Raw genomic sequence first — 13,942 nt, 5'->3', positions numbered from 1 at the left:
GCTCCGCGGCATGTGGGATCTTCCCGGACCCGGGCTCGAACCCATGTCCCCTGCATCGGCAGGCGGACTCTCAACCACTGCACCACCAGGGAAGCCCAAGAATTCATTCTTATATTTAGTTTTGCTACTAAGTTATTTCTTCAGTACAGCAGTTATTTAAGCTCTTTTAGAGTCAGGGTCATCAATCTACGGCTAAAGTTTGCTTGATTTTGTAAATAAAGTTTTATTGGAACACAGCTAGGCTCATTAAATTCCATATTGTCTATGGCTGCTTTTGCAATACAATGGCAGAGTTGTAACCATATGGCCTGCAAAGCCTGAAATATCTACTCTCTGGCCCTTTACAGAAAAAAAAAAAAAAAAAAGACCTGTGATTTTTTGCTTTGGGGAATCAGTTATATTCCTTATCTGTAAAATTGAGATAATAATAGCAGCATTATACACATATTAGATGAAAAATAATGATTTTAAGTTGTAACACTTTACTTTTAAAATGCAGATTTATAGAAGCTGAATACATACAAGTATATACTATTTTATTTGCTCTATTTTAATTTCTTCATTGTATTAATACATTTTATTAAATACATGAATTAAATGGATGCAAAATTAAGAAAAACTTAAGGGGAACGTTTCTCCATGGAAACAAAGAAAAATTTATTTACCTTCCTGAAATATAAAGCTAGCAAGTCTCTTCTGTTAAAACCCGAGGTGGTGGCTATTGCTGAAAACCACCCTCCCTTCTCCATACTCCTCTTCTACTTGCTGGATTCTGTCTGTATTTTCCTTACCTGGTACCAGGAATATGCCCGGTCTGATGGGTCAATGAGAATGGTGATGATTTTGGCTTTGGGGACCAGAGAAGCTGCCCTTTTAGGCGCTTCCTCTGAGTGGAAGTAATTGGCACTCTTCTCAAACAGAAAGTCAGTGGTAACATTAGATGGGACTGGGAAGAAATCCATATACCTAGAAAAGAAATATTTCTCAAAATAAGACTGGTTTATACTCATACCCTGGTGACTGAAGATGTTAAAAATGTCCTACAAACAAAATTCATTTGCTTCTTAAACAAAAAGCCTTTTTCTTTAAGGCATTTGTCCCACAAGCTTGTTGGCAAGGAAAAAAATATATAGAACACTAATAATGTATTTTGAAAATGCTTTTCTAAATACATTTTCTTTTTGTTCTACTTAATATCAAGAAAAAAGGTATGGGAGATAACAAAAATGTACACACAGAGTGATCAAATGGCAATAATAATCAACCTAACTGTATAAATTGTATCTAAATGCAGAAATATTTTACAGAGAAAAATGTGAGTGCTCAACCAAGAAGAAAATTTGATCGAAACAAATGATGTGTTCAGTTCAAAGGCATTTTGAAAAATCTTAGACAAAACAGTTTTTACTTCGTCACAAGAAAAAATAATTTCATTCCCACTAATGTATTGTGCTACTATTATATTCAAGTATAAAGTATCAAAGGGCAGAACAGATCCGATATAAACACTGCCCATTTCCTTAATTTTTTTCCCATATAGAGCCATTTATATTCTTTAGAAAAATTATAGAAGTTTAAAAAGTATGTATATATTTTCAGATATAAAATACTATCAAATTTTCCAAGGTCAGGTCCTGTATCCTTAAGTGTGGTGAGAATTCAAGTCACCAGCAGAATGTGCACAGGAATACCTGTAGCCTCAAGCACAGAAAGGTAGGACATAATGGGTTTTGTATAATATTCCATTTGTACAAAATGTCAAATATAACTGAATTCAGCGTATGATAGCAGGTATTTCTGAAGCACTAAGGAACATCTTTAAAGGAAAAGGGGCCTTTTTAGAAAGAACATGCAAATTTAACTTCTAGGGTTTCTTACATTTTATAATAATAGCCTCACACTCCACCCACACCCTCTTCAATTCATAAGCCACTATGACTTTGGGTTACCAAGACAAGGTAGTTCAGTAATTACTGAACAAGAGAATCATTAACATTTATGTGATGACTTCTTTTTGCAGTGTGTTGTTTTCAGTCACACAATAAAGCTTCTAGTAGGATTCCAGTTGTTACCATATTACAAAGTTTGGCTGGTGCAACAAAGTGATGTTTTGAAACTCAGGGCAGTAAAGAAATCCTTTTATGTTTTCTGGAAATTGCCTTGTTGTTGATATATCATTCTGGCATCCCTTTCTTTTAGGGGTAAAGACAGATATAAACATTTCTGGAAAGTTTGATCTGTTAACTGTTCTGGTGTACACTCTATTTATAGAAAGTGCCATATTTCAGGATACTTTTTAATTTAGATGTCCACACTTGTTTCAGGGGTGCTAAGGTTATATCACGTGTCTAGTGGTATCTTATTTGGTCCAAGCTTGTCTCAAGCTTGCTTATTCTCAGCAAGGGTCCAAGAATCACAAAAGAAGGGCAGGATAACTTTTAGTTTCTAAAAACTGTCCCACCTTCCCAGTAGTCCTCCATACCTACAACACTTTGGGCCTTGAAAACTTCCTCCAGCAGTTCTGGATCTTGGACCCACAAGGCTCCAGAGGCTCACAGAGAAAGCAGGGGCCAGTTCTTGTTTGCCTCTATGCCCATGTTTTTTCTAATATAGTGCCTGGTAGTAATAAGCACTTGAAAAATGTTTGATGAATTCATAAGAAAATAAAGAATTCAGCTTCCTATTTCCAGGGTGGAAATACATCCACGTTTGTAAATATGAATTCAGGTTATTCAAAGAATTGGTGAGCAAACTAGAGTGGTTTAGCAATATGTGGGTTAAAAGCGAATGCTGGCCTCATTTAAGCTTTGCTACTCCCATAACAGCTCAGCAATTGTTTTTAACTGAAAGACATGATTTTTTGCAGCACTCCACATTTATTTGTTTCTTGGGTTGACCCTGTATTTTTGAGTGATTTTACTCAAAGCCAAATTAAGATGTTTAGAGGCTCCAAGTGTTAACAGGATTTTATGGCTCTCCATGTGCCACTCCAACCATCCACTGCATCCCCAGGTAATTATAAAAAATAACACCAAACTATGAAACATAAAACTTAACTGTATGCATAAATCAAACATTTTTTCTTAGAGATTCTGATCACAAATCTTGGCTATTTAATCAAAGATGGAGTTTTCTCATTTTCATTTGCCCCGCTTTGCTTGTGCCCTAAGCCTGTGTTTAGGCTGCCTGTTAGGGCAGCCCTGGTTTTGCCCAGTTCTCCAAGAAGAGCAGATCTATGTATCCAGATTAACTAACTGTGCCTGAGCTTCTGTAAGTGACCTTGGCATGCTCAGACACATAATCTTCAACCTTGTGGCTCTGTGGTCCTAAAGGGACTGCTGAGGTGCTGATGCTTCAGGGAGAGGTAAGGCCAGTCTGAAGACTGAATACATTGATGTCTTTGAGAGCAAAGCTCTAGTTACTGCTAATAGATTGACATTTGCAGTTACCATTATTTGCTCTTTGTGTTAACTGCCTTTTATAAACACACAATTGTCAATCAAAAGTGTTTACAGTTGGGGTATTTTAGTGAGTTATAATTAAAATCTTTAATTGTCTTTAGTTTTCTACTTATTTATGCCATCTCTTTGTAGACTACTTAAGGGACTTTTCGTTTCTGTTATAGTGCCTGTACACATTACTGTCTATGAACAGCTTTTTTTTTTAAATTGAATATTCTCACAGATATTCTTAAGTCCCAGGGAATCCAAGTATTATTGAATTCCTCTCCACTTCCAAAGCAGTTTTTAATCACCCCCTTTAGTCCTGATGTGAACATCATTTTATTCTACTGTATACAAGCATGTATATCGATATTTGAGTCAGTGGAAAAATAGTGGCTGAAGTAGTTGATGGGTTTCTTGATTCTCACAGCTGTTATTTAACACTACTGCAATTAATATCAAGCACTATACTGAAGAATTCACAGGGAAATATATAACAATTAGAATGTATCTAAATCCTAGTAGGTGCTCAACTTATACTCAGTCCATTTCTTCAGCTTTCCGTTTGGATGGCTCACAAGCAAAACTTGAGGGGGTTGATACATATAAAACAGAGATTATGTGATTTGACAACAGAAGTTAATATACACCTTTCTGCTAAACTACATGCAAAATGTTTATGTTCATGATCTAGAGTTATTATCAGAATTTACTCTTTTATAGTACTTTCTGCCCAGAATTTATGTCTTAAAAGAAAGACTTCTAGATATATTTTATGATTAACATGTCTGTTTGCAATATTTATTCCTGCTACATCACATATTCTGTGTATATTGACATTTTAACTTTTAATTTTAATTTAACTCTTTTACTTAGATGATTTATACGGTTCTAATTTCAAAGGCCAAAAATTAAATTTTGTATATCGTTGATAGCTTTTTTATAGCTTTCATTACTCATAAAATGCATACACATTTCTAGTTCTATTTATTTATTTACCTTTTGTACCAAAGTAAAAATTGAAAATTATATATGTGAACTGTAGCATCACTTAAATGCAAAGTGCATAAGAACAGAAAGTTATGAAAGTGTTTTCCTAAGAGTAGAGAGAAATGAAATTCCTGTGTATTAGGTATTTCTCTGACTTTTTATCTGTAATTACCGTCAAAGATAATTAATGCTAATTAAAATTACATGTAAGTCTCTTGAGGCGACAAGTCCCTTCATAACCTGAGAAAAAGTTTGTTACGAATAATTTACATGCTCCTTCTATTCAATCAGTTTCTAAGGCACGGAGGATGACTTTTATTTGTGGCTACAAGCTTAAATGTTTATAATTATAAGCACTAATCTTATACTGTGCACAGTACATATACTTTTAGATTTATACTAATAACCCATCTTACCAATCAATCCCCCTGTGGTAGTTATTTCTATTAAAGAACTGTACCTCCTCAAAGGTTTTTGGGCTGGGGGAGTTACTAAGGATGGAAGGATGCATAACCAGGAACAAATACAAAGCAGTGGTTCCTGAAAAGATAACAGAGGTTCAGAGATTAATTAAACAAAAACACAGTTTCCTACTATTAGCATTTCAAAGTCATTAATAAACTAAGTGTTTCAATGATCCAAACAGATACATATAGATACTCCTTGAATTAAACTGAATAGATAATCAGCATCTTAAAAGAAGCAAATTCTAAAAAATGAGGACAGTGTGATGTGAGAAAAGGCCTGTTGCAGGAACTGGGAGACCTGGCTTTTGACCTCAGTTCAGTCACTGACTTGGTCTGTGTCTTTGGCTTTTAGCTTCTTTGTCTTGACTTATTAGTGGAAAATCTCCTGCCTTGATTATTTCCTAGGCTTTCTCTGAGGACAAAAAGACATATTGTATCTGAAGATATTTTGATATTAATAAAGTACCATATAAATGAAAGCTATCATTATTTAATATGAGATGTTACATTATCAAATTAATACTTGGGTTTCCCTATAAAGTTCTTCCCGAGGCCTATGAAAGTTTATTAATTTCAGACAGAATTTAAACTTTTAACCAGTTTAAGTTTGAATGCACTTACATACCTATAAAAATTAGTGCCAAAATTGTTTAAATGGCTAAATTTGAAAAAAAATTGGTGCCCTTTGTTAGTGACACGACAAAATTTGCAGTTTTGGGAAGAGAATGGCACATCACAGGTACTCATATAGATTTGTTAAAATAACTGTCAACAGCAATATTCTCTAAGACAATAAATTGGAAGAGGCAGTGTTCCTAGATTATATCTGAGCCAAACAATGAATATTTTATCTACAATCACAGATAACCTACGATACACAAGGTAAAAATGTTCTTCACAAACTTGACTTAAAACAGTGCTTCTCAAACTTTAGCATGCATCATATTCACCTGGAGGCTATTAAAAAACAGAGAGCTGGGCTCTATCCCAGTTTCTGATTTAGCACACTTTGAGAATCACTGACTTAGAAGAAATATGGGACAAAATCTAAAACTTATTGGGAAAAAAAATGTTCCATTACTTGAAATCCATAGTAAAGCTTTCTAGAGCATGATCTTTATTTATTTATTTAATAAATTTATTTATTTAAAAATTTTTGTATGCGTTGGGTCTTCGTTGCTGTGCTCAGGCTTTCTTTAGTTGCTGTGAGCGGGGGCTACTCTTCGTTGCGGTGCGTGGGCTTCTCATCACGGTGGCTTCTCTCGTTGCAGAGCATGGGCTCTAGGCGCGTGGGCTTCAGTAGTTGTGGCACGTAGACTTCAGTAGTTGTGGCACGTGGGCTCTAGAGCGCAGGCTCAGTAGTTGTGGAGCACAGGCTTAGTTGCTTTGTGGCATGTGGGATCTTCCCAGACCAGGGATTGAACCCGTGTCCCCTGCATTGGCAGGCAGATTCTTAACCACTGGGCCACCAGGGAAGTCCTAGAGCATGATCTTTAGAGTCCGATAACTTCTAGGATCAAGAGTTTTATTTCCAGCACTTACCAGCTGTGTGAACTTGAACAAAAATATCTAACCTGAGTCTTAGTTTTCTTATCTGTGTAGTGGGGAAGAAAATACTTAGCTGTCAGGACTCTATGAGGGTCAAGTGAGATAATCTACATGAAAGTACCTAAATAGCTCCATATCTAAATGTTAGTAAGGTATTTTAAAAAATAATTTTATTGAGATAGAGTTCAGTAATGCATTTTTTAAAAATTGAAAAGAATATAGTATTTGTAAAGACAGAAAGAATAGCTATTACATGAAAAAAAGAAAATAGATTAATTCCATTCGCAGATCAACTGATAACATTCTTTTCTGAATTTTATTTTTAAGAATTGTATTAAACCATGTTATTTGCTTTTAATAGCATGATGAGCATTAATAAGACAAACAAAAAATGAATAAGATCTAATCATTTGCATAGTCAGTAAAAGGCATACTGTAATTTTATCAGTGGTCAAAAAATTGTTAAGTTGTGGTGTTTGAATTCTGTCTTTATCTACTCATATTCTTGGGTCTGAATAAACTATCCTGTGTGTGTGTGTGTGTGTATGTGTGTGTGTATCTCAACTGCATAATCATAGACACACATGTTCAAAAAAAGCTTCAGTTTTTATATTTTTGTTAGTTTCAACACTAAAAATATTTGAATATCCAGATGACTATACATTCGTGCAAAATTATTCAGAAAAATACTTTTGGCAAAACTAAAGATAAAAATGAAGCCAATTAATTTTTATGGAACTGATATAAGAAGATATGTTTGTCCATTTAAAAAATAATCTCATAAAATATCAATATATACAACAATATGGATGAATTTCAAAAGCAATATGCTAAGTGAAAGAAGTCCAACACAAAAGATTACATATTTTATGATTCCATTTATGTGAAATTCTAGAAAAGGCAAAACTATAGTGGCGGAAAGCGGCTGTGGCTGAGGATGGGGGAGAAAAAGACATGGAGATCATGGAAAAGACTCTGACAAGTACAGGTTTCTGGTAACTGACTATACTGCTGACCTGAATGAATAAGCACTTTCAGAACTCTAATGGAAAACTGATGAATTCATAAAAGTGCTAACAAAAGGTCAAGATGAAAAAAATTAATTACATGGGACTGAGTGAACTGATGAGGATGATTATAATTTTTGTGACTCTCTGTTTGAATAAAAAAAGAAAAAATCCCACAAGGACTCAGAAGAAAAAGACATGGAGAAACTTTTTAGGGAGACAGAAGTGTTCTAAATCTTTAATGTTGTAGTGGTTATACCACTGTGTACAATTTCTAAAATTCATCAAACTGTGCATTTAAAATGGGTGAATTTTACTGTGTAAATTATACCTCTATAAAACTGGGAAAAAAATTCAATTTCTATAAAAAGAAGATAAAAATCCCCTTCCAAAGGTAAATGTCATCTACAAATTGTAACATAAACATTTGGAAACCCAGATGAGTTGAAGATGACAAGTAATTATGTCATCTATGATATTAAAATGTCTGCATATCTAGCACAACACAAGAAGCATATCCTGCAGGGCTTTCTGAGGCAAACTTGATCTGCCAAGCTTCAGAGAGATGCGATTGTTAATGACAAAGCTATGTGATGACAGTGGGAGTTTGCTAAAGAGACTTTAAATGTGTTTCTAGTTGCTTCTTGACTTTAAATAGGTAAGGACAAGTGAAATAAATAAGGATAAGAGAACTATTTGTCATATTTATTATTGTTTTCAGATTGATATTTGTAAATGGGACTGAGAAAACGAATAGGCTAAACTTACTGTGTGCATTACGTAGAATTCTACCCAGTTATTTCCAGAGAAATGAGGAAAGGGAATGTATTCCCCTTAGGAAGGGTTGAAATGGCTGTTTTCAGTGAAGCTAGAAATGAAAAGCCCCAAATAATTTATCATGCAGGATACAGCTTGAATGTCTGGCATTTTAAAGCTTCCACTGGGCTTCATTTTAATACTGATTCTTACAGAGACAAGAAGTTTAAGGGAAACAATTGCACACCAATTTAAGAAAAGGTGCCAAAGATTTCTCCTGGGTATGAATAAATATCTTTCTTAGCACAAAGTTTTGTTTATGTCTAGGAATTCTGCTTGTCAAACATCTTTTATAGACTTTTAGAAAATAGTCATTTCTGCAAGAAATAGCCTAGAAATAAACTATATCAGGAAGATGGCAGGAAGAGGCTAAATTTCCGGAAGAGTTATAGGTACTTACATGTGTCCATCTTGACTTTTGATGAAATCCTGTCAGTCACTCTCCAAACACGTGATTAGTTTTGATTTTAGAAATGTTAATAACACCACTTTTCAATTAAGGTCTTTGGAAAAAACATAACTTTTGCCACCAAATTGACTGCTGGATATTCAAACTGTGTGACATCTATTTTCATCCTTTTTACTTTAAAAAACACATAATTGAGCTAAACAAAGATTATGTCGGAGAATAAAATGTTATTCATTCATCAATATTTCTAGGCAGTTTGAGAAGTCACTGTGACATGAATTCACTGTCTTCTCATCAGGATTTTTACAGTTTGGTTAATTATAACATAAAAATTTCTCACCAGTTTTCTGGGGTCCTATTACCAAGAATTTTGGTAAGCGATCACAGGTTTTTTCTTTAGACCAAATGTCTCTGTGGCGTTTGTCATCACAAGGATTCTAAACAGGAGAAGAAAATAGAGATGTATTTTTGTGGGTGCCCCTTGTGTGCTAGAGTTTTTCAACTTCTGTCCTTGAAAAGATACCCCAGGAAACACGGCTATGTGTCTCTTTTTTTTTTTTTTTGTGGTACGCTGGTCTCTCGCTGTTGTGGCCTCTCCCGTTGCGGAGCACAGGCTCCGGATGCGCAGGCTCAGCGGCCATGGCTCATGGGCCCAGCCGCTCCGCGGCATGTGGGATCTTTCCGGACCGGGGCACGAACCCGTGTCCCCTGCATCGGTAGGCGGACTCTCAACCACTGTGCCACCAGGGAAGCCCTGTCTTCTTATTTTATTGAAGGTCTTGAAGTGGCATCATGGAAGATTTCAAAGAACTCCTTTCCATACTGAAGTTGAGTGTCTACTGAGGAGGTGAGGGAGGGGAGACATTTCCATTATGGGAAAACAGCTTCATAGCACTGCAGGTTTAATATTTTTTCTGCTATTGGTAGTTCTGTGTCTTAATTGTGGGTGTGTGGTTTAAGTTTTAAAATAATGAGCTTGTTGGGCAGAGACTGTGCTTGCGCTAACCTAAAAGAAGATACACTCTCAGCATTCAATAAGTAACTGAAATTTAAGGTGTCAGACTTTTATTCTAAGTAACTTTGAGCTTTCCTGCTATGCTTTAAAGGGAGATGGATCTGGCTGTAATAATATTTAAAGAGACAGTAGATTCCTTTCAGCTGCCTTCAAAGGTCAGTATGTATGTCTAAAACTATAACTTTACAGACTGTGATACTAAAAAGCACTAAATTTCAGTGAAAGGGTAAAATGAGGGTGAATTACTACCTTAGGGAATCTGCTTTTGGTCTATAGTAGTTAAACCAAACCCACTGTGCAAGATGTATTTAGAACATCCTTAATTTTAACCTCTAAGTGCATATTATGTAAAGAATTAACAGCACCTTTTAATATTATTCAGGAATAGGCAAACAGGACAACATTCTATTTCTGTTCAATTAACACTATAGATACATGCAGTTAAATAAACCTGCTCCTTTAGCATAAGCAACAGATTTTAAGATTAAAGTAAGGGTATTCATTTTGGCTGTTGGTCTAGAAAAAAAGTGGTTTCACCTGAAATAATAATGATTTCAGTTTAAAAATAAGGTGTTGGGCTTCCCTGGTGGCGCAGTGGTTGAAAGTCCGCCTGCCAATGCAGGGGACACGGGTTCGTGCCCCGGTCCGGGAAGATCCCACATGCCGCGGAGCGGCTGGGCCCGTGAGCCATGGCCGCTGAGCCTGCGCGTCCGGAGCCTGTGCTCCGCAACGGGAGAGGCCACAACAGTGAGAGGCCCGCATACCGCAAAGAAAAAATAAAAATAAAAATAAGGTGTTAAATTAGCAGGAAAGTTTCATGTCTTTCCAGTGGCTAACACCTGGTGATGTTCTGTAGTGGTTAACATAAAAAGATGGGTGTTTTAAAATCTTAACTGCAAAATAATATGCAGTGATAATTTTATAACCACCAACTTTAACCTACTAAAATGTGTAGTTTCGTTTCTTCTTGGGGTTATCTGTTTGTGCCCAGGAGGCAATTAGCTCAAGTTCAGAGCTAAATGAATAGAATATAAGTGCAGAGCTTACTGTAACTTCAATCTGTGAAATTTACTGAATTCTGCTTCTGAAGATCATTATTATACCATCAGCTCTGTCAGTAACTCTCATTTAGAACATTGATTCAGAGCGCAGTGGCCTGGAATTCTTTCCCACTCTGTCACATAGCAGCTGTATGACCTTGCTTAAGTGTCTCAGCCTTTCTGTGCCCCAATTTCTTCATCTGTAAAATGGCGATAATAACTATACCTACCTCAAAGGGTAGTTGTGAGGATTAAATGAATGAACATATGTAAAGAACCCAGTCAGACATGTAATAAGCACTATGTAGTTCTTTGCTAAAGATTATTACTTTCCCCAGATCATGGTGTGGGGAATCTAAGCTCAAAGTATGTTTTTGCAATTCTAGACACACGAGAGTGTAAGCTTTGAAATCTGGGTCATGCCTGGAACAGTTTGAATATGCCATGTTTATGTGACATTTTCTCTTAAGAAGCTCAGTGATTTTGTCACTAAACACTTTCCTCATGTCCAAAGTAATTCCCAATAATACTTTTGAAAGCTGACTATGTTCTGCAGCTGCTGGTGTACCTCGTGGTTCAGAAGCAGGTGTCAGTTCTGAACTCTTCTCACCTACCCCTGTAATGTCATTTAGTCATGAGAGGTGATGTGCTCAAGGCTGACCAGCTGGCTACCTGTCTAACACACGCCCAAACCATCTTCTGCTCTTTCAGCCTATTGCAATCTGCAAATTGATCCCTCAATCCTGATTCAAAACATTGTATCCACTGAACCTCTCACTGAGCTTTCAGAATTCCATAGTTTCTAATGGGCACAGGAACAGAGAATATGGCCCACTATGAAGTTTCTCAAATCTACTAACGTACAAAACGTATGTTATTTTTTCCCCAGGATGTCTTCACTTTTCAGATTTGGATTACCTCATGAAACTCCAAGATATGTTTGTGGGATTCATTAATAATACCAGTCATTGACCCAATCTTACCTGCCAGAGAGGGTCTTTTTGATCAGGAAAGAGCTCAAAATATTTATGAGCCAGCTGCACTGGAGGCAGAGTCTGAAGTCGTAAGTTGGTCCAGCTCTGCACGAAGTTGGCTAGATTGACAAATGTATATAATCCCAGTCGGTCATTCCCATAGTTAGACAAATGGGTCATGAAAATGCTGATCTGAAAAAGGCAAATGAACTTCAGTGTAAACACAAGTTATTTTAACCCTAGGGGGCAGTGCAATCACAGCAATGCTAGTTTTTCTTAAGAAGTCTTTGCACAGGGTTTCAGTTCATGAAATGTTTTTGAATTTTGGACATATCTCAAATACTCTCATTATATTAATGCACTCTGGAGGATGTGTTATTAGCAAGACTTGGTGAGCATTTTTTTCCTAAGGTTTTAATGTATTTCGTAACAAAAAATTAGTCCAACTGCCACAGACCCACGTTGGTGCAATTCGACTGATGCTGAATAACACATCCTAGATGTTCACACATAGTGGCTTCATGATACGTGAACTATTCATAATTTGAGGCAGCAGGAGGTTGGGATTTTGTAATTTCAATCAACTTAATCTGATTTGTAACATAGTATGTAGCATTAATGGATATAAATAATCAATGAATTGTGATTATTAGCATTAACTGAATATCCTCTGATTTGTATTTATTAGAGGTCATAATGACAAAGGACTAGTGAATGAATTTTTACTAAAAGAACTATCAACTATTTTCCATCAATGAGACTCTGAAACCCTTTTCCATATTTATTGAGTCTACTATTTCCAATATCAAATACCTCCTTTAAGAAAAGTTTTCAGTGCTCGGCTAGATAAACTATTCCGGTGGAAGCAGGTGTCCTGGATTGAATCCACACATTGAAAAAAAATTATAGCAAACATGGGGATCTTTTTATAATAAAATAAATTTGAATTCTTTAGGTTTAATTAAATAGGTCAGGAATGTAGAATGGGCATTTTTAAAGCTACTGCTTAAAGTGAATGCAAATAGCTTTTGTTGGTTAGTGTTGACAAATGGAAATCATTCTGCATGAGATTTACAATGGTAATGAAAACCACTGTGGCGTTTATGCTACTATAAAGAGATCATAAACGTAATTCATGGGATAATAGTATGCTCCTAAAATATATAATGTCATATGAATGAATAGTAATAATGGTTATTATAATCATCTTAATAATCAATATAATAGGTTCATTCATTAAGAGACTGGCTGAGAGAAGTATTTAAGACAATTTATTGAGGTTAAGTGGTGGAGATGAGAGAAAGTTTTGATATAAAAAATCAGAAAAAATGTAATTACTTACAACTATGAATAAAAGGAAGCAGTAAAATCCTATATTATATAGAACAAATCACAGACTTTAACATGAAAAGCTTCAAGTGTGATCAAGAATATCTAATTGTGTTTCTATTCACTCTGCCTGAATATATTTTAAATCTTAGAACTTTCACAGACAAAATACTTTAAGGGTGATTTTAAATAGCTACCAGCAGACTGATGCAGTCATGGAATTGATAAGTAAGACTTTTACCATTTGGGGTATTTGTGAAAAATGAGACTTTTAAAACCTAACCTTCTGGTTATTTTTTATAGTAGCTTCAATTGTTTGACCTTTCTCACCCCCTCCTTTGTTTCCTCCAAAATTTATCAAAACAGTAGTCTATTGAGCGATTTAAGAAAATCATACTTAAATTTGGAGTTCTTTCCTGATAACCGTTTGAAGCAGTCTTTCATCAGTTGTTTTATATGCTACATTTTTCAGTATGGCCCAATAACAATGGCAAAATGATACTTCAAGTGCCTTTCTATTAAATTTTTTTCATACAATGTAAAAAAATGTATGTTAACCTAGTTAGCCACTAATTCAAATTTATCGCTTTATTTTTCTGAAAGATTTATAAAAACATCTGTGTCTATATTTCACTTTAATATCTGCATTGGACAGAAAATGAAAAACTTAGAGATATTGTTTGACTTTCTGATACTAATACATTTGACATCCCTTTGAATTTACTTTTCAACCTTGGAAAGCATTTTATGCTGTGACATTTAAAGCAGAGTGCCACTTTTTTACTTGTATGAGTGTAGAAAGTAAAAAATGCTTCTCTCTCTGGTAAAAACAGAAGTGGCCCAAAGTGCGTATGAGCTGGTTGATGACATTGCTTTTGCTGAAACTGAACCTGACTGGCAAGAA

At 35.4% G+C, this 13,942-nt stretch overlaps 1 protein-coding gene across 2 annotated transcripts in view; it reads right to left on the bottom strand.

Moving 5' to 3' along the window:
- Positions 1-13,942, bottom strand: part of LOC136123105 (bifunctional heparan sulfate N-deacetylase/N-sulfotransferase 3) — a 137,249-nt gene that overhangs the window by 18,590 nt on the left and 104,717 nt on the right. For both annotated transcript variants that reach the window (XM_065877181.1, XM_065877182.1), the window contains exons 6-9: positions 11,719-11,901; positions 9,021-9,117; positions 4,850-4,973; positions 792-966 (exon numbers count right to left, since the gene is read on the bottom strand). In XM_065877181.1, coding sequence (XP_065733253.1) covers positions 792-966; positions 4,850-4,973; positions 9,021-9,117; positions 11,719-11,901 — 579 coding nt within the window. The remainder of the gene's footprint in view (positions 1-791; positions 967-4,849; positions 4,974-9,020; positions 9,118-11,718; positions 11,902-13,942) is intronic.

The sequence above is a fragment of the Phocoena phocoena genome, chromosome 5, assembly GCF_963924675.1.
Source record: "Phocoena phocoena chromosome 5, mPhoPho1.1, whole genome shotgun sequence".
Taxonomy (NCBI): domain Eukaryota; kingdom Metazoa; phylum Chordata; class Mammalia; order Artiodactyla; family Phocoenidae; genus Phocoena; species Phocoena phocoena.
Note: the sequence above shows the minus strand (reverse complement) of the source record. Positions and strands in the feature narration are given on the sequence as shown.